The sequence below is a fragment of the Mesitornis unicolor genome, unplaced genomic scaffold (assembly GCF_000695765.1).
Source record: "Mesitornis unicolor isolate BGI_N332 unplaced genomic scaffold, ASM69576v1 scaffold12470, whole genome shotgun sequence".
Taxonomy (NCBI): domain Eukaryota; kingdom Metazoa; phylum Chordata; class Aves; order Mesitornithiformes; family Mesitornithidae; genus Mesitornis; species Mesitornis unicolor.
In genome coordinates this window covers 1-22,185 of record NW_010159206.1, presented here as the reverse complement: position 1 = coordinate 22,185, position 22,185 = coordinate 1, and the positions used below count along the sequence as shown (strand labels likewise).

At 34.5% G+C, this 22,185-nt stretch overlaps 2 protein-coding genes across 3 annotated transcripts in view; one reads left to right on the top strand and one right to left on the bottom strand.

The window, feature by feature from the left end:
- ANGPT2 (angiopoietin 2) overlaps positions 1-8,604 on the top strand; it is a 42,150-nt gene extending 33,546 nt beyond the window's left edge. The window contains exons 6-9 of one of the 2 annotated variants that reach the window (XM_010185923.1): positions 2,118-2,219; positions 2,766-2,932; positions 5,830-5,960; positions 7,313-8,604. In XM_010185923.1, coding sequence (XP_010184225.1) covers positions 2,118-2,219; positions 2,766-2,932; positions 5,830-5,960; positions 7,313-7,473 — 561 coding nt within the window. In that variant the 3' untranslated portion in view covers positions 7,474-8,604. The remainder of the gene's footprint in view (positions 1-2,117; positions 2,220-2,765; positions 2,933-5,829; positions 5,961-7,312) is intronic. The other variant, XM_010185931.1, reaches the window with a different exon arrangement.
- The window catches only part of MCPH1 (microcephalin 1), a 90,135-nt gene extending 69,340 nt beyond the window's left edge, over positions 1-20,795 (bottom strand). Inside the window, exons 1-3 of the mRNA XM_010185942.1 lie at positions 20,765-20,795; positions 18,272-18,434; positions 11,731-11,808 (exon numbers count right to left, since the gene is read on the bottom strand). Of these exons, the coding sequence (XP_010184244.1) occupies positions 11,731-11,808; positions 18,272-18,434; positions 20,765-20,784 (261 nt within the window). The 5' untranslated portion in view covers positions 20,785-20,795. The remainder of the gene's footprint in view (positions 1-11,730; positions 11,809-18,271; positions 18,435-20,764) is intronic.
- Positions 20,796-22,185: the final 1,390 nt, after the last annotated feature.

Sequence of the window (22,185 nt, the reverse complement as noted above, 5' to 3'; positions counted from 1 at the left end):
GGTGAAGCTTCAGAGTCAACAACTTTCCCTATAGCCAGTCATATTTTAAGTCATAGAGATGCTTAATAAAAGTATTTGCGTCTGCTTTAGCCCATCCCTAGAATCCCTCTTCATAGCCTCTTGTGGAAACTAATTTTCACATAATGTTACACATCACATGAGTTAGATAGCTTTCTAAAACAGACTGATCATACTTTACAATGCCTTTCTTTTTCAAGGCAATTTTTATATTTACTAAATTTAATTTATATATGATTACCAAATCTTTATCAGTCATTAAATACAGAGTTTAGTAAAAACCAACAAAGAACAGGCTTTGAGGTTCAAGGAATTGTATACATCAGTACAAATTAAAGTTACTGCTTTCAATTAAATTCCATTCACATGACATACTTCAACAAGTAATCCCTAATGCAACTCTTTTCCTTATTTCTTTTATCTTTCCTAAAAATCTCCAGTTGAATATCTCATGGTTCTCTGATGTTGAACAAAGAGTCTAGATACAACTTAAAATACAGTATCTGCTTTGGATTTCCAAAGTGTTGCACCCTATAGAAACACCAATATGTTTAATATTAGCAGGTCTAAGGGCTTTCTTTCCCTTTAAAAGTCTGATGCCTTTGAACAGTATATATGCCTCTGCTTGCACTTTAAGTACCCTATTTGATTTATACAAACATGTGTATGTGTGTGTATAACATACATGCAAATACAGGCACACCCTAAAAAAGCCAACTACACTGAAATGTCAGTGAGGAGCATGCTTTACTTCCTCAGATGGCACACAAAACTCTGCCACAGGACAGAAGGAAACTTTGGCTTCTCAGAAGTCATACTTTTTCAATTAATTTCCAGGATGTCTAGTAGTTCAAACAACTCAAATCTCCTAACTGCTAACACTGATAAGACAGTCTCCCATAGAAGAGGAGGAAAAAGGCATACAGCTTCAGTGTCATTCAGTCATGATCTGGGGCATTTATAGGCACATTGAGACAAGCAGCAGGTAAGAAGGAAGACCATCAAGAGATCTTTTTTTTTACACAAAAAGAACAAATACCCAAATTAATAATGAAGTGCTCAGGTCTAGGTGTTTTGGTTTTTTTTTTTTCTTTCTTTTGTTTAAAATTGATCTGTATAGATAAAATATCTTATCAAAGTGTAAGAAGCCAAATTTCAGCTCCACTACTGTAAATGGAAAGATGCAACTTCACTTAACTGATGAAATATCTATAGTACAGATGAGAGGTTAAGGTAGTTTAATACTCAAACTGTAATTTAAAAACTTTTCAAAGATGTGAAATAATTGTGAAGCTCAGAACTTCAGTATGTTTGAAGAAATTGATATATATATATATATATATCTCAAAAATTAAATTCCAAATGAGAGAGCCTAGAACATTAACTGTGACTCTCCAAACAGGAATACTTATGCAAGAACTTTAATTTTTATTTTAAGTAAGTGTGAGTACTAATATGCAATATATACAGATACTGATTTCAGTTTGACTTTCCATTTACTGTCTTATACCAGTTTAGTTCCATTGACCTTGCACATCTACTTTTAATTTCTGCTACTTACAGGAAAGCAGAATTAGATGCAATAATTTTAAATCCTTTCTCAAGAAAAATGGTCTTAAATATTCATATAGTCACAAGATTTTCTTGTTAATTTATCCAAAACATCGCTCGAAAACGCACTTTAAATTTTCAAAAGATTTTTTCCATCGGCATTGATTCTATGGATGTCTCACGGAAAAGCTGGAGAAGTGCAAACATCTTTCAGGAGAAATATTTCATCAGGACACTCAAAAAAAAGTTCAAGAGGGAAGTACAGAATCAGAAGCTACATTAATTTTTTTTCTTTAACACCAGCTACCAGCTATGTTTAAGGTGTCAGTTGTATTCTGTAAAGTCTGGAATATACCGAGGAATCATATTTGTGGAAAACCACAACTAATTTGTAGGAAAGCTACGAAAACCAGCATTTTTAGGTTAATACAGGCTTTGCACTTGTACAGTTTAAAACTTGCCACTATACAGAATTATGCAAAGATGTACTTTTTATCTTTGTTTTCACATGACTGCATGCTTATGCTGTTGCATGCTTACTCTGGCAGGCCTACTGTGACATGGAAAGTGGTGGAGGAGGTTGGACGGTCATTCAGAGACGTGAAGATGGCAGCGTGGACTTTCACCGGACATGGAAAGAGTACAAGATGGTAAACAGTATTTTCTGAGGCCTTAATATTAGTTGTTATTACTATCTGAAATAATAAAGTTATATTAATAGCATTCTTAGAATTAAAGCAGGTTCTGGAAGTTGTTTTTGTCCGTAGATGTCAATTTAGAAAATGTCAGAGATGTCAGAGTAGTATAAGTTGTTTGCTTAAGCAGAGTTGCAAGTGGGATGTTTGTTTTTAAAGAGAAACCTCACTTTTCTTTAATCAACTGTTCCATAATATGTCCACATTTTTGAGTTATTTATATTTGTGTTTCTAGTGGCAACAGTAGAAACTGCTCCAAATCTACTAAGTAGTATTGATTCACTATTTCAGATTCCTGAGTTTTTCTTTGCTGAAATTAACTTTTTGAAATACTACAGATCTGTAACCCTCACAGACACAGTAACATTTTTAGTTGAGAGACTGTAAACTACTAAACTTAAAAACTGATAAAGTGATCATTTCAAACTCAAAGAAAAAAGCAACCCAAAGTTATTTAAATATGCAAAACAAAGTTATTTAAATATGCAACTTGACTTACAGGGATTTGGTGATCTTGCTGGGGAGTACTGGCTGGGAAATGAGTTTGTTTCTCAGCTGACTAATCAGAAGCGTTATGTTCTTAAAATACACTTGAAAGACTGGGAAGGAAATGAAGCATATGCATTGTATGACCACTTCTCTCTAGCAAATGAAGAACTAAAATACAGGTAAGCAGAAAAAACAGATCTGGATTTTAAAAAAAAAAAGTTATAGTAATAATTCTAGATTGTGTAGATGCATGATCTTATTTCATACAAATTATGATTTTTTTCATTTCACTCAGAAAATAATGCTTGCTTCATACTTTACCTATTGCCTAAAGCAGTTTTAATAATAATGTTTTTTCCCCAATGGAGAGAATGTATATTTTACTAGTGCACACTTAGGTGAGTGTAAAACACAAGACGCACAAAGATTAAGAGATGCCATAGTATAGGATAGGATACATGAGCCAATACAGCAGATGGCAATGCACAGTCTTCAGAGCAATAGGAACCTGTGTGCAGTTGCTTTCAAATCCTGATTCCAGGCAATAAATACATTTCTGGATGGTGGATGACCAAGATGAATAATACTGCAAGGAGATTTTCCACTTAAGTTAGTGGCTAGGAGGAGCTCTTCTGTCATCATGAGGAGCCCGCTGAGGTAATGCAACCTGCTCCTTCCATGCCACACTGGCTTGGATCCTCAAAGAATAACACTCCTACCTGTGAAAATGAAGCTAACAGCAAATGTCCGGTCTCATGCCAATTTATACACCAGATATTAATGGAACTATTACTTATGCTTCTGTCATTCGGCAGAATGTAAAGCTTCATAATTTCTTCTTACATACTTGTTTAAAATAGGAAATAACATATACTTGAAAGAAATACTTTATACAGAAATAAATATTATCATAGTATCATACATTTTAAATAGTATCATAGTGTTATACATTTTGTAATTGTATCAGCCACAGCTAAAATATATGGGCAGTTCATACTTCTTTCTCCAGTCTCTCTGTAAATGCAGTAGATACTGTTCAGTTACAGAAGAAAATAGAGACTCTGCAGTATAACAGAAGCTTTCCTGCTACATGGGCCAGGAAATGTTTCTTTATGAGAATTTTACGGATTCTTGGAACTTTAGGTGATTGGACAGAAAAATTGTCTAAATTTAGATTAATTTTTCCAAGATCTCTAGCAACTATTTTTTGTAAACAAAGTCGATCTGACACTTGAGACAACTGATGTTACATCAACTCAAGTATTATATGCAAAGCAATCCAAAACTATCAATATCTTCCTCCTCCAAAACGTTAAATCTTAATGCCATAGTAGTATACAGTTGTCTCAACTCCAAAGCAAATATTTTTTCAGCTGGAAACAGTCAGAATCTACAGCAGAGATTTTTTTAAAGTAATGCTTTAAAATACTTATAAAGGCAACCTTTGCAAAATGGGTCATTACCCTTGTCCATTTACAATATTAAAAAATAGTTATTGAAAACTAAGATAGTTGCCTGTAAACAGATACTTTATTTTAAAATGCACCCAACATGGAATGCATCATAGAATGCAGAGGTTTAAAGAAGTAACTTTCATTAATTTAAAACATTAATAAATTCTGAATGCTGGAAAGATGAGTTGGGTCATAAAACTGAAATTTCATAGATTCATAGAAAAATTGAGATCAGAATGGACTTCATTTGAGTCAAATTTCCTGATCTCAAAAAACAAAACAAAAAAAAAAAGAAAAGGCCAGACCAGGTTTCTCAGGGCTTTATGCAGCTGAGTCTTGGTAAGCTTCATAGGTGGAAACTGCACAACCTGTTCCACTGCTTGTCTGTTCTCATGGTGAAAAAGGTTTTCCTGATACCCAGCCAGAACCTTTTATTTCCATTTATATCCACTGCCTCTTGTCTTCTGTTCTACTAAGCTGTACTTTTAAAAATTGAATAATAATAAATGAATAATATCCTGCTTACATAAGACTTCAAAAGGTATTTGAAAATCAAGCATAGGCTCATACATTATAATTGGAACCTTTAGTAGTACTATTTATGTTAGAAATTGGCTTACAGAATTTTGAACTCATCTTAAGAAAAAAACCAGAGTATGTAACATTTTGAAAGAGATTTTTGAGAAAATCTATACTGAACTGATCCTTTCAAACCTAAACGAATATCTACAACTTCTATCATAAACAGAGAATTACATACAAGATGAAGACCTATCTGAGGACAAGTTAGTTCTCCTCAAAAGAGTTCGATCTCTTCATTAAACAAATAGAACAGCTCTGAGAAAGATAAGCTATTTGTTACAGAAATGCAACCATCAAAGAGATACTGTCGGAACAGAGGGTTCAAATCCTTCTAATTCAAGGTGACACAATAATAGCTGTGTAATCGCTGCCCCACTTTGGTGCCCTGTGTCTCTCCACACTGAGACTGCTCTTGTGTAAGCAGATCCAAACAGTAGCAGACTCACTGAAATCTTACCTTGCTGGGGAATTGAAGGAAACTTAAATACCTGTGATGATTTAAGACTAATAAATCTCTGAAGGATGTGAAAATGAAGAGCAATTAGGAAAGTGGAAAGGGAAATACTGAGAAACTCCTAAAATATCAGTTACTATTTGGTAATTAGTAGTCCAGGTAATGCTAGTATCTTGGATAGATGCAAAGTTGTAATGCTATATTGCCATGTTGTGCTATCAGCAAAATAGCAAACAAAAAGTTTTGGTTTAAACATTTGAACTTGATTAAAAAAATTATTACACACAATGTACTTACAGTATTAAATGCATGATCTATACGAAAAATACCAGGAGTTATTTTCTACCTGCTCTCATTTTCTTCTAATATGACATGAACAAAACAGTCATCTCTACAAATGTGGAGGCTGTTCATCAGAGTATTGTGTTGACCATTTCTCCTCATATGAAACCAAGCAAAACAACTTACAGCAGTACATTGGCTATAAGAGAACTCAACTATTTGAACAGGGTATTTATTGCAAACTATTCTATCGTTATTTTGCAGATCCACATAATAATTGTTTTTCCATTCCTCACTTCTACAGGATCTACCTTAAAGGACTTACTGGGACAGCAGGCAAAATAAGTAGTATAAGCCAACCAGGAAATGATTTTAGCACAAAGGATGCAGACAATGACAAATGTATTTGCAAATGTTCACAAATGCTAACAGGAGGTAGGAATGTTTTTTCGTTTCTCGGTCTTCCTATTTTTATTGGCAATGAATTTGTCTATGAGATAAATAATCATAATTTTGACTTAGTAAATTTTTAATATTGCTGAAGTCCAAAACTCACAGACAGAATACAAATGCTAGTGCAGTGACTCCAAATGAAATATTTTATCATTCAACAAAGGTTAGTTAAAGTAAAACAAGAGAACTTAAAACTAGAAGGAAAAAAGTCTCTGAAGCTGGGGTTCAAGACAGTCTGTAGTTCTGGAACTGATCAGAGAGACAGCAGATCCCTCTTCCAAGAAATGAGGTAACATTCAGAGATCAAAACATGTAACTCCCCACAAAAAAACCAAAACTATTTTGGACATTCAGTTAGTTAGTGAAGTGACTCCTGATTCTATAGGCACAAACCCTTTCCCTAACTATCCAGAGGCGAAGAAAAGCTGCTGTACAATGTACATGTCACAGAAGGGTACAAGTATTTAATTCCATATTTCAATATAATTGTGACATGGCAAAGATACACCACATATATGAGATACCTACAGTTTTCTGTTGATTGTTCACTATTTATTGGTGTTTTAGGCAGTAATTTTATCTTGAACTACATAAACCTTTATATAATTTGTCAATCTAGAATTCCACATTCTGAAATGTAAACAACTGCTTTGTAAATTTGACTTCTCTTCCTGTTATCTCTTAAGCAGTACTTTATTTCCCTGTAGCACAAGTTGCAAGACAAAAGATAGTTTCAGTTTATCCAAAAGGATAATTGGATTACTGCCCTAGAAAACAGAACACAAACATTATCGCCATCATAACAGAAGTATAAAAATATTATCTTATTAATAAAAATAAATTTTCCTTATGACCCATGAACAGGTCAGGACTAAAAGGACACAAAATAAGTTTGGGCTGCTTTTTAGTCCCTTTTTTCTTACTCAGTTTCAGCACAGAGGATTTGAACTGATCTGCATAACAAACTGAAATAGATGACTGAATTCTCTAAAAACAATTAAGAAAGGAGTTTAAATCTGTGAAGAACAGGAATTTACCAAAGAGTAGACAAAAAACAAAGACTCAGCATCATTATAGTTGAAGTCAGATTCTGCCCTGAGATTGTCAATGTTTGATATTGATAATAAATTAAGCCTGATTGAAGACCTTTCCTTCTCAATTTTAAACTAATATGTACTACATAAGCTTCAAGAATACGTACTGAATACATAAATGCATTGCCCTGCTGAGTTTAAGGCATGTATTTTATACTGACACTTCCAAATCATAAGAGTGAAAACTTGGTTGAGTGAAAACATCTGCTGATGTTTTTTTCTTTGTTTTCTGTCTTGCAGGATGGTGGTTTGATGCATGTGGTCCTTCTAACCTCAACGGAATGTATTATCCATTACGACAGAACAACAACAAGTTCAATGGTATCAAGTGGTACTACTGGAAAGGCTCAGGATACTCTCTCAAAGCCACGACTATGATGATTCGACCAGCAGATTTCTAAATGCTTTTGCATTATGTGAATTATGTATTGTATAGTCTTCAAAGACTTCATTTGCTGAACATATATACACACATCTGCAACTTGTCTCATTTTCAAGCCCAGAAAATACGTACTAGTGTTCTGAAGGGATCAGTTGAGTACAATTCCTGAATTGCAATAGCCGTGATCAGCTAAAGCTCATATTATTCAACCAGACACAAAGTCTAAAGCATCAACTTGATGTAACAGTGATTTGGCCAAACAACTGAATGAAAAGAACATCCAAAAAACTGTCAGACAACTTAAAGACTCTGTTTTACTGATCATTTATGTTATGTATGTGTTAGCAAATAACTGGAACTGTGAAAAATACCTAAAATAGTTTTAGAAATACGCATTTTGCCTCATCACTGAAGTTCAATCATTACTCTAATATAAAACACTTAACTAGATCTAGAACTATTTATCTCTGTTTCATGTTTGCCTTTTATGTACATAAAAAAATACTGTCATGTAATTAGCTCAATATTGTAGTTGATGAATTCATTCTTTCCTCCCATAGTCTCCTAAACAACTTCTTTCACTTATTCAGGGATGTTTTCCAATAGCCTGTATTATATTGTTTAACAGAAGACAAACAGCATTTAAGTACTTTGCATTTACTCTTGGGAAATACCATGTACAAAAGTCACCATTTCTTACAGCTTGTACTTACTACTGTCACTATCTTTAAGTTACAAAAATCCCTGCAAATTACACTATAGTATGTATTTCTTTATATTTTTATGAAGATTGCACTTTTTTTCTTTCCTTATCATTTATCTGTAAAATAACTGATCATTATCTTATAAACCGAGACAACGGCATTAACAGCAGATGCCTGGTTGTCTATGACAATCTGTTATCACCTGGTGCTGTAGTACCTCTATATATTTTGCAAAAATAACCTAACTGAAAAAACATAATGCATGTTTTTTGATACAATTAAATCTATGCTCATGACTTAAGACACATTTCTAAAATAGGAAGAAAAATCTGAAAGTTATCTAAGGTCATACTGTTGTTTTTTTCCAGTAAGGTTAGGACATCTCCCTAGAATTTCTCCGTACGTAGGCCCTCAATGTATGACACAATGTGAATAAATTACTCTACTGGGTGGTTTTTGCCTTTTTAAATTACTATATGCTTTAAAATTGTGTTCTGTACACTGCATTTCAGACTGAGAAGATATTTCTTTATAAATCACACAAAATAATTTTGTGGGTATTTTTCCCCAAATTAACTTTAGGTTTTAATTCTCATGCTTAGTCTTTGCCTTAAAGTAATACTTCTGTAAAATTTTAATTTCAGCAGATGACTGAATTAGTTACAAGAACATATCTCATACCAAACCAAAACAAAACCCCCAAACACAACATTTCTGGAGGCTTACTTAACAAAAGGTATTGTATCATAAAAACCGTACATGATTTTGAGAAAGATGGAAGAAAACTCATTTTATACTGACAGTCATTAAAGCTGCTGTCAGAGTACCCCACGACTCACACCATCATCATTCTTCTTCACGGAAAACGTGTCAGCATTACTAAAGGGTAGCAGAGATGAAAAATACTTCTATTACTTTATGCTCTGATTTTACGTAAACCTAACAAATGTACATTAACAGTCATCATCTGAAGAGCTGCATAAAATAATATCACTAATATTTTATTGTTTCTCCTAGCAAACTTGTAAGACTATACATATCCAAAACAAACAAACAATATACTTCACAAAACTGCTTTCATGAATTTCTAAGAAAAGTCTTAAAAAGCAAGTCTAGCAGATGACCACCAAGCTAGTAAAGGAGCTAGACATGCCAAGAAGCACACGGCATGACAAAAGAAGCCAAGAGAGCTGGCCTTTTTCAGCCTGGAGACAAGAAGGAGAAGGGGAGCCTTTACTGCTGTCTACAATTCCTTGATCGAGGACACAAAGACAGATCCAGACCATCCTTGGAGGTGCACCACAATGGGACAAGAGACAGGGATTAAAGGCAGCAAACACAAGTTGGAATTGGGGAATTTCCACTTAGACAATTGAATTTTCTTTTTAATTTATTCATTTATTACCACAAGAGTGGACTGACCAAGTCCCTTGGAGCGGAGTGTTGAACTAGGCAACAGCTCTTTTATAATTTAAATATTTTAAGATTCTGTGAAATTTAATAGAAATGCTGAGTCTAGATACTGTATGTCCTGCTTCACTGCATTAAATCAGACAACTAAAGAAAATACTCTCAATACTTCTTAAAAGCCATGATGGAATCTGGAACAGTATGAATTTTCAACCTGGCAGAGGAAAACAGTGCTAACGCTAACTTCTGGTTGACATTAACCTACATTATTTTTGTAAGAAAACACTATATGAAAAGAATAATTAAATACTGCATGGCTAGTTTTGATTTGCTGGGAAAATGTTTTTATAAAGCTTAAGGCTTTTTTGTGACTATTTTAGGAAAGCGATCAAAGTGTAATGGAGTAATTTATCAACACATGTAAAATTTTAGAGTGAATATGTTTTTAAATAACATTTTATCTAAATGAGATTGCATGGCTTAAACTGCAAACACCAAAGTGAAGTGAAAGGAGGACATTCCAGAAGGAATGCAATAATAGGAAAAAGAAGGCTGCATCAGCTGCTTTGAAGTTGGTACAAACAATTAAAACATAACAGCAAGATAACCTCTTTCTTTTAATTCCTTCCCATAATCAAATAAACAGTATATAAAAGTAGAATCCACTTCCATTTTCACTAAATACTTCTTAGGAAGCACTAAAGAAATAACAAGAAAAGAAAGGGAATATAAACACCATTCATGCTCAAATAATAACCATGTCTTTAAAAATAAGATATCTATTACAATAAGAAAGCACAGTGACTGAAGAAGGGAATAGTTGGAAAGGTGATGGAAATATCGCCTTGGACTCTGACTTTGTGAAGTGATTCAGGTTCTCAGCACAACCATAACCTCCCTCAGTTTTATCTTCTCACCATCTCTCAAGCCTTCCTTAATTCTGCTTTGGAAATAAAAACCGTAAACAGAATCTGAAAAACAACCCCAGCAGGAGTCACTTCCAAAGAATGCTATGTAAATTGTTACTGATAACATACTTCTTTAATAACCAAGGTTGTCTGAGAAGAAACAGAAAACTCAAAACAGCTTAATCTGAAGTAGTGTGTTCTTTTCTCATACAAATACAGAAAAAGGAAAAATAAAAGTACATGCTTCCTATTTTTCACATTAGTTTTTGCCATTCTTAATGTATTTGCTATATAAAAAAACCCCTCAACTAATTCCTCTTTTTAGAAAAAATACCACATTATAATGGATAATTAATTCCTTTGGGCTTATTTCAGAATAACTGCTACAGTTTCTGTACACTTTAAGAACATACAACTTATAATCATGAAATAAAGTCTTAATCTTGAACACGTAAATTTACATAAATTACAGATTTAGAAAGAACGCTAAAAATAAGTTCTTAGCAGTTAATAAAATGACAGTAAAAATAAAGTTCAAACACTATTAAATATTTTTCTTCAAAGCCTATATGAAACTGAGAAACAAGTAGCTGATAAGGATATGTTTATCTAACTGCTACAATAGAAGAGAAATTGTGAAACCTTTTTGGCAAAACTATTAGTGGTTGCCTAGTAACGTGCTAGAATTCTACTTGTTTTAAAACCAAAATACAATTACTGTTTAATTAATTACAACCTATGGAGTGCAGATACACTTGGATCAGATACGCCATGCCCCCTCCCCCATACACACTTTTGCACTTGAGAATGATCACTAAAGGCAGGAAAAATGCTTCATTTTACCTAGTCAGTAGTTTTCAAAGCCCACAGTAATTTTCCCTTGCCAAAGTCATTTCTGGACTGAAAATACTGAGTCCATGACCTGACAAATCTGTCCATTAGGCGATAACATGCCTTTCCAGTCTATATGCAAGCACAGAGAGAAGTTAAATATGCCAGAAATAAAGGACATTTATACATAAATAAGAAGCTAGTGAACTGGTAATTTTTTTTTTCCATTTTCCACGTATAACAAAGTTTTTGCACATACTTCAAAAAGCAGTGTGCAAAGGAGAAAATAACTCCTTGAAGTATTTGCTTCAAAAACAATTTTTTTCTAGTAGGCCTTCTTGTTCACAAAATCTATTTAAAGGCCAAATAATTTTCCAGCAAAACAAAAGAAAGTTCACAAACTTGAAGGGCCATTAAACTTACAGGAGCTGCAGGGAAGCTGGATGAAAGCTCATATGGTTCCTCTGAGATCCAATGGCCCGATTCCAAAGACCACAGAACCTAAAGTAAATTAAGTGGTAAGCAGAACTCTTAGAATTTCTAAAACGGCAAACTCTTTGAATGTGCAATTAGATGTAACAGTGCAGTTACAATAGCTGGTTTGATGTTCATTTACCCAAACCAAATGACCCTCTGAAAAATCAGGCAATCAGAAAGGTTACAGCTGAAAAAATCCCCACTGAAATACCAAAGTCCTATTTCTGTACATAGCTAGTTAAATTTCTAAACCTTGTGAGGATATTAGAAGAGTCAACTTTTTGCATTACAATACATAAAACTAGAGCAAAGATTTGAAAAGGGAAGTCATGCTATATCAGTTCTGTTCATGCAGATCATAAATGAAGATGTTGAACAATATTGGACCAGTATCAACCCCTACGACTGGGACTATAAAACTATTGTACATAATCCACATCACACACATGAATCAGCCTGCAAAGAAGAAAAGCTCAGTTTAATTCTCTTCAGTATTCTCCTCTGTCAAGTGCACATTCTAGATCACAAAAAAGGTTGCTAAGAGTGCAGTGTACTGACTGCCTGGAAAACGCATGATCATTCATATTCAACTGAGCACTGAAACGCTGGATGGACGTGTTCCTTGGACACTAGCAATCCTGACACGTTGGACAACTTTCAGCTCTCTGATCCTATCAGGGCCATCACAAAATGGGTTGATTTTCTAAAGCATTCTTCAAATCAATTTATCTTTATAAGATGCACCTGGTCAACTATACTATTAAAAGCTTCATAAAGAGTGTTCAGAGACTATTCCTCAAGTGGTAAAAGTGTCAACTTTATGGGGAAAATGAAAAAGATTGAAGTTCCTACTATGGCTCTGCCCTTGAGTTGCATAAAGGGCGTTTTCCTACTGATTTTTATAGTCTAAATTTTGAAGCACACTCTGATGGAAGAGTTTATTTTCCTTATTGGCTTCATCAGTGTGAGCTGAGCCATAAAGATTCTTCTATAGGTAGAAGGCTGGTAAGTTCTTTGCTGAGGTTGTCCACTGCCACACAATTCAACAGCTTTCCCCTTTTACAGATATTTGAGCTTTGCAACATCCTTGCTGTAGCTGCCATTTGGCAAGCCTTAAATATAAGTAAAAAAAAGCATTGTTACCCACTAGTGAGAGACAGCACGATTCATACGTTCAACCTTAAATATCACAGCAATCCTCCAATACCGTGCTGCTCCTATAGCAACAAGTAGAATTAAGTGAACAACAAGCGTACATATACCCGCAAAATGGGATATATGGAATTTATTAGAAAGTACACTGTGCTTAGGATAATTCTACCTCTCGAAGTCACAGTTTTCCTAAACAGTTCTCTAGCCATTTCAAATAAATGATGTCTGTTTCATATTGTTAGCGCAGCCATGCACCATAAAACTGTTATTATTCACCTCAGAAGAAGCTGAATTTCATCAGTGCGTGAAATTATTCCCATGCTTGATTCACAATTAACTGAAATATTCTGTATTATTTTTCATTCTTTTGGAAGAAGATGCCATACAAATCCACATATTATTAGTTTTAAATTAAATTATAAAACTTTACACCTCAGAAACTTTGGGAAGCAGTGCTATGAGATGCTCCCCTTTGACAAAAATTGGCATAATACATATCAAGCGTGATAAAGTTATCCTTTACTATTTTACAGCTCACTAACTAAACAAGAGTTTACGTTGAATAGACTAATTCTAAACTAGTTATGTAAGTCTTACAAAATGGTCTAATTGTATCTAGGAAAATAACTTTCTGTAAAGGGCACTTTTGCCCCAAATCTTCTGCTACAAGCAGCAAATTGCAAACTGAATTTAGAAAGTAATCTGTTTTCAAAACCAAGTTCTATAGTTTTTAGTTCAAAGTAGCTTATGTTTGATCACTTTCAGCAACCTCTAATATGAACTGCTACAAAAGCTGGTGCTTTGCATGAAGCGGCAAGTAGTGTTTTACTTTCGGAGGAAGATGTCCAATTTTGCATTACTGGAAGTGAACAGTGATTTTTTGTTGATAATGAAAAGCAGCGTATCTTCAAACTTAGTGTTGAACTTTATTACATAAATCCAAAGAATATTACGTTTACTTTTAGAAAACACACAACCAAATATGTGAAAATGCAACAGCAGTACAAAAAGAGAAAATAATTTCTATTATCATTATATCATACCAAACCTAAAAATAAAAGTTAAGCACATTAATAAATCAATGACCTTTAAAAATATTCAAAACGTAATAATGTATTGCTGTGTTTAGTCAAGAAAAGTATAGTGACTTCTTAAAAACACACAGCTAAAACTGCAACTTACTATTTTAAGTTATAAATATTAAGATGCTACCTGTGTATATTTTTTACAATTACTTTTTACAATTTACAGTAAGAATATTGAAATCCATAGCTTTATACTTACAGCTGTATATATTTATTGCAAATAAAAGAAGTTTGTTAGTAATTTCTCTTCTAATCACAGGATAAATTGACTTCAACTGAACCAAGAAAATTGTAACTTCTAATATAATTCTTAGAGACATGCTGCATGAAAATAATTTCTACACAGAAAATAATTTCTTCATTTCTTGAGCAGGAACAGATGTGCCATGTATAATATGCACATCATGTCCTTACAGTACCAAAACGATGTTTCTACCAAGAGTAACTAGCAAACAACCCAAACAGATTAAAACATAAACCCAAAAGATTAGTTATGATTAAGTAATCCCATTTTGTTTTCCAGGCCAATTCTTCAGTAACAGCATCCATCAATCCTTGTAGTATTATTTACAGAATTTTGTTTAGAAACTAATTTTGTTTATCTTAACAAAAGATGGATTAATGCTTGTCTACCATGCCACTGGAATTGAGTACAAAGGCATCATATCTATTTCCTTAGATAAAAAGAAATTTAGATACAGAGTTCATCAACAGGTCCTGCAGTAAATTAGGTCACCACTCACTAAACCTTTGAGTTGTCATGAACACAAAGGCAACACCTCTCCATTCTATGTCACCGAAAGTGTGCTTCTGACTTTGGCAGAGACAAATATACAACCAGTATATTTTTAGAGCAACACTAAAAAAGCTTCAGATTCATGTAAGACAAAAACAAGTTATGATTTGCAATATTATTCTTGAGTAAACTACTTGTTTAACTTCTTGTTAAGTCACTAATGTGGAAAAGGACTAAGAAAAGCTGAAATACTTCAGAATATAAAAATGTTTATACTGAGAAGGAAGAGCTAACTAGAAGTTCTCGAATACGCAATACAAAAGAAGATTTAACTTAAAATGTAATGATATAAAGCAGTACAGATCAAGCATGGGTGCTGGTTACAGGAATATTGGAAGTTAGGACAACGCAGCTTATACCATTGAGATATTAAGTATGCATTGGATGCTAGAACAGTCCTGGAGAACACAAAGAAGGAGGAAATAGGGAAGAGGAGAGTGGGAAAAGCATGGTTTTACTGTGGAACTCTTACAGTCTTAAAGAATATTTCCTTTTCACTTTGGACTCCACACTCATGTTGATGAAAATCTTCTATAACTTTGTCCTCAAGTATGGACTACTTTATCTATTTTTTTTAGTAGCAGGCTTGGAGCTCCAACAAACATCCTGTAGGTGATACAGCTATAAGGTGAGACTTGGTGAGAAGTTTTCCTTTGCATATCATATCAGCTATGTTCTTTTATTTGGACTATATAGGGAAATTTATGTCAAACATCAAATTCTCAAGGGTTTGAAAACATCCTGTTTGACTAATCATTATATAAGGCCTCTTACTCATCCAGCTAGCACACTGAATGATCATACAGTATTTGTACTTGAGTAGTCACCTTGAGATACATGAAAAGGGACTGCAATGAAGATTAAATACCTAATGATAAATATTACATTTCTGTGTCATTCATCTTTTAATTTTTTTCTCAGAAGAGAAAAAAATACTGCAGCCTAAGTTCGTTCCCCATGTTACATATCAAAAGGCAATGGTAAAAAAATGTTTCTCAACATTTTAAGCAGCTGACATCTTCCAAAAGACAATCATCACTGCTCAAAATTAATGCCTTGTTTAGAAAGTACTAAAGATTTATCCAAATAGACTATTATTTTAAGTATCCAATTTGAAGAATTTTATCAGTTATAGTACTTATGGCAGGATTGCATATAGTATAGAAAGACATTAAAGGATTCAGTATTTTAGCATTAATAAAAGAAAAACATGATTTTGCTTAAATGAAATTCTCCTGACTAATTTTCTACGGAATTCCTCATGATGGTTAAGTAAGATAAAGATCATCCTGTGATGAGTCTAAAATGTACCCCGTAAGAGCAGGAGAAAATTTGGCATTGCTACTAGTCAATACCGGTCTAGTGAAGAGCATGTGTTAATGTTTTCACCATGGACTGGTTCATAAATTGCAGTGCATAAAACAAGAAATGAAATTCTAGGACAGCAATTGCCAGAATACCAATTATTCAAATACTGCCTTACGTACAAAGATAGGAAAGTACTTCACTGGATTTTTGCAGCAGCTATCTCCATTTTTAGTTATCTTAGTAGTTATTTGAAATTTTTTTCTCAAGGAAATATACAGTTTTCAGGTTTGACTTCCATGTTATGAAAAAGTAACTTATAGCAGATACATTGTAAATGTATAAAACTCCATACAAAGGTGCGGGACAGATATTTCAATGTATTTCATTCATAGTAACATAGAATCACAGAACAGTTGAGGTCAAAATGGACCTCCAGAGACTGTCTAGTTCAAACCCCTTTCTTCAAATATGTTGTTCTTAATACAACCAATGATGCTATTGGGCTTTTTTGTCACAAAGGTACAGTGCTTGACCATTGAGGTGACCAAAAATGCAAATCCATTTATTTCAAGGGGAATTAATCACCAAGAACTTTGGAAAGTCTACCGTAACAGCTTGTTCAGGTAACTACCTGTATATCACGTAGGACAAGTTTCATACTGGTAAGTGCCAGACATCTTTAAAGCAAAAAGTCAATGGTAGTTTTGGGGTTTTTTATTCATTCCCAAAACTTAAATTTTAAAGTATTTATTTAAAGAAGGAAACAAAAAATTAAGTTATTCTATAACCCCTTTCTGTTGAAGATGAACAGCTATTTTCCATATAAATTCCAACAGCTATGTTTTACAGCTCTGGAGACATGAGTAAAGCTGAAAAAGTGCCATCTGCAATGGCAGATTGAGTAGTTAATGTCTATTATAACAGTGAGCAATTGAGGTGGTTTAACCCTGGGCTCATAGGTAAGCTCCCCATGCAGTCACTGCTCACTCCTTTCTCCAGCAGGATGGAGGAGAGAATTGGATGGGCAAAAGCAAGCAAAAATCCCCAAGCCTTGTAGAAGATAAAGACAATTAATAGGTGAAGGGAAAAGAAAAAGTTTTAAAAAACCCAACAAACTAAGGGAGATAAAACTAATAATTCCCACCAGCAGATGGATGCCCAGACAGTCTTCAGGCAGTGGCTGCTCTGGAAAACCTCCTACCTAGTTTTATATCTGAGCATGAAGTCATACAGTGCGGAAAATCTCTTTGGTCAGCTGGGGTCAGCTGTCCTGGCTGTGTCCCCTCACACCTCCTTGTGCACCACCAGCCTACTCACAGGGGGAGCTGACTGAGAAACAGAGAACACCTCGATGCTGTGTAAGCACTGTTCAGCAATAGCTAAAACACGGGTGAGTTATCAACACCACTTTGGTCACTAGTTTAAAACAAAGCACCATACAGGCTACAATGAAGAAAATTAACTACATCTCAGCTAGACCCAGTACAGCAATTCGTGATTATCTTGTCTTGACAGTAACACTCTGGTAAATTTTTGTGGTAGTCCACAAGAAATTCTGAGAATATAAAGTGATTATTTAATCTAGATGTCTAGGAACCATTTCTGTAAATTATAGTCTCCAAACTACTCATCTACAAATAGACTTCCTTATTTTTTTTTCTGTTTTACAATTTTCCCACTACAGAGCAAAATATCTAATAATTCCCCTTCATTTTAACAGTCCTAAACACAATACATGTCTCAGAACACAGTTCAAATATATTAACGGAATACACGAAAAATTCAATCTGAATAATGTGACTTGGCTAAAGTTAGGCAAAAATGGTTTGTTTAACCTTTAATCTGCCCTAAAATAATGCATGTGACATGAGTTTCTCATCCTTGAGATAAAACTTCAGGCATTTCTAAAATACATACTGAAGTACAATACAGGAATATTTTGGTTAGATTAAGGACTGAAAGACTCTAATTATTGATGACAGAACTTTACGACACAAATTTCCTCTAATTGAGCCAACTCTACGTAAACATGAATAGCTGAACACTGTACTACTACTGTACATAGCATTGTTATATGGTTGATATTTCAGCTATACAAAATATTTGTATGATTTATTCTGTAGTAAAATTATCAAGTATTTCTTACCCATTCATAAGAAACGATCCAACACCCACGAGCAATTCCCAGCAAAACATTCAAGGTACGACGAGGACTCCCTGTAACTACATGACTTGTTGTTTCACATACATCAGCTGAGAACAAAAAGTCTCCAAGTTTATTCACCACCTGAATTACTGTATTTTGTTTCCTAAGAAGAAGAAAAGGAAAAAACCTATACAAAGTTGAATGGATATGCAGAAGTATAAAAGCATATACACACAATACAAAGTAACTCAAACTCATTTCTTTCCTTACTAATAATTTCTTATCCTTTTCTCACTGAGCCCCCATCCATTTGCTAGCCCTAAATTCATTAGCCCTCCCACAAAGTCCAAAACAGACCCTCTCCTGTCATCACACAGTTATATCTACTTGCACATCAAAGCTCTTTTGCCTCCCACATTTATCTTATATGTTTAAATAGAAGGTTTTGAGACAAGAATTATCTAACATACTGGTTTTGCATAACGCCTGGTACAACAGAGCCTCATTCTTGGCTGCTTTTGTAGTACTATCAAAAAAGTATTTACCAGGAAATGTAAACATTTAGACACAGAACTCTTAAGACACTTAAGTCAAAAGCTGGTATTTTATGAGAAGGCACTTAAAAATATTAAGAAAAAAATCAAACCACTGACTAAACTGCCTTACTCCAGACACTGGTTAATGTGAATTCTGGTTTGGCTACATTGCCTTGAATGTTACTGGAATATTTACTATTCCCTTTTCATTTGATGAGTTTTATCTTGACAGCCTACAAGGGAATGTTTCTGTAATACTGAAATACATAGGGGTTGGCCCTGACTAGACTGCATGCTCAGAGGATGCATTTCCATGCTTTACCTGAGGCTTTTTTTCTTTCTTGTGTCTACACAAAATTCCTCACTGTGACAGAAAAAATTCCTGTTGTCCAAGAACTGAATCTAAGATACCTTATAAGTTACAGTGAAAACTCAATAGTTTATACTTCAGTCAGCTGCAAAACTTCCAGATGCAAATTTACAGCAAAATTTCAATGAACTGGTGATTCAGAAAAACAGGTAGCTACTGGCTGTGAATCAGTGAGCAGCATTTAATATAATCTCAAAACTCAGTGCCATAAAAACACTGAACTCATGATCTCTAAATTTAAATTCTCATGAACCACTTTTGAGGCTGTAGCTAATGGATAGAAGATCTGGCTTTCGGCCACTGAGTTGTATGCTTCGGAGGACTATTTACTGCTCTTCACCTCTTTTAGAAGCAGTCCCTTTCCTTTCACCCATTTACAGGTGATGAATGCCTACAACTGTAGACAACCAAAACCATGAACCAATCTTGATGAAGTTCTGAAGAAATGCAATTGTCATCAACCAGGCATTTTTATTTAATGAAAGAGTAATTGGTTCAACATACAAGCAACATAAAAGAAATAAGATATTAATGACCTCTTTCAACACAAGAACATATTCTCCAGCTCAGCCAGGATTTGTTCTCTTCTTTTAGACAGATCACAGCCTGTTTTCCACTACTGCTATCTGCACTATAGCTGTTATCTTTACCTCCCCCATAATGATCCTGTATTGCATGACTTACAAAGTGCATTTTATAGTCTCGGTGTTACTAGCATCCACTCGCATTAAATACAAGAAAAGTGTTAATTCCATTTTACGTTTCTGACATATATTATTAGTACACTTGTTAATAGCTAGTGACAACCATTTGCAAAGACCTTCTACAAGGACAGTCACTAAGTACTGTTTCTTATATCTATGTAACTGTCAAGATTTAATTACTTGAAGCAGATTTGTGAGTAGTAGAATTATCTTGAGTTTTGAAAAAGAATTCAAAAAAACTGTAAGCAAGTGTAGTATAAAATAAGGAATTGTGTTTTTGTTGGATGTTTTTTATTCTGTAAGACTTTCAAGAGAACGATAAGAGCATGCCAGAAAATTATCAACTCTCCCCCAAAATATGTAGTGGCAGCTGCTTATAATGTTTTGAAACTAAGTGGCTAAAAGGCTACAGCCAGTATTTCTTCAGCAACTATTTGTATGAAAGAAAACATTTTAAACTGATGTTTCAGAATCTGACTTTTAAAAATGAGAAAATTAAAATGTACGGGGAAAATGCTAAGTCTTGGGCTGAAACTCTGAACCATTTACTACCTAAAACTACTTTCTACACTTTCTTCAGAAAAATTCAAAACTTGCTTAAGATTTTTAGTTTTATTGCTCTGAAGCCCTGTTGAGTTGACCTATGGAACTACTTCAGTTTGCACCACAGCAACACAAACATGCACACATACTGTAGACAGCAACAAAATATACATGTATGTATGTGTTTCTAGAATACAGAATGAAATCAAGCATTTTAACATACATCCAAAAGATAATTTTCATTTTGTATAGGCATAAAAAGATTGTAAGTTTAAATGGTGTTTAACTGTTCAAGTTTAAATGGTGTGCTGACTAAAGAGTCAAAAATTTTAATACTTACTCAGAACACATACTCGTCATAACTAGTGTCCTTGTTGACTAGAAATGCAAAAGAGACAAGAAAATATCAAAAATCTGAGAAGTTTTTCCCTTTGGAAAATAACTTAAATTAGAAACTGTTCCGTTAAAAGGACTAAACTACCTCATAATTACAGTATCACCCGGGGAAGAGGCTGTACTACTTAACACATATAGTAGAAATATTAAACTTTGAGGGTAAGGAAGAAAACCCCTTCATCACATCTGGTATCAAAAGTATCCAACACAGCAGAAGAAATATAAGTTTTCATTACTAAAACCAAAAAGCAAAGTATGTCCAGTTTGGAATGCCACAGAAAAAAGGATAGCATTTGTCTTCTCCCTTTTAATTCTCTTGGTCAGGTAGAAAGGAAAAGGCAGCTGACCTTCAACAAAGAAACCCTGTAATTAAAAATTATTCCAGTTTCTTCCATAAGAAAGGCAGAATTTGGCTGAGATGCTGCAAAGCATATTTATTGTAGAGTATAATTTTAATAATTTTTAAAATTTTGATACTGTAACTTTTTTTTGCATGACTTCAGTATTTTCAATCTAGGTTTTTAAGTAAACATTCATTCACTCTTAAATCCTGGCTAGTGAATAAAAGTTTTCAGACTAATATAGCACACAAGATGCACTCAGGGAGTACTACAAACCTTAAACCACCAATTCTGAGACACCTTGAAAAGCAACCCCTGCTTTCCCTGCAGTACCCCCATAGCCTATGTGCAAACCACAGAATCGCATAATATTAGGAGCTGGAAGGGACCTTGAAAGATCATCCAGTCCAACCCCCCTGCCAGAGCAGAATCACCTAGACCAGGTCACACAGGAACGTGTCCAGGCGTAGGAGTGTTGCCCCATTCATACTTTAAATAAGCTTTTTATGAATTAGTATTACAGAAGTCGGAAGAGAAAGAAGCACATGAATTTTAGCAGTGTCAGAGAAATGCATAACTGAACGTAACACTACACCACTTAGACATACACAAGTCTATGGGGCCAGGTGGGATCCACCCCAGGGTCCTGAGGGAGCAGGCAGAAGAGCTCGCTAAGCCACTCTCCGTCATTTCAGAGGTGCTCCCAAAGCCACTTGCCATCATTTATCAGCAGTCCTGGCTGACTGGGGAGGTCCCAGTCGACTGGAGGCTTGCAAAGGTGACGCCCACCTACAAGAAAGGCTGAAAGGAAGACCTGGGGAACTACAGACCTGTCAGTCTGACCTGGGTGCCAGGGAAGGTGATGGAACAAATCATCCTGAGTGCCATCACACGACACATGCAGGACAACCAAGTGATCAAGCCCAGTCAGCATGGGTTCAGGAAGGGCAGGTCCTGCTTGACTAACCTTATCTCCTTTTCTGACAAGGTGATCCTGCCAGAGCAGGATCACTTAAACTAGGTC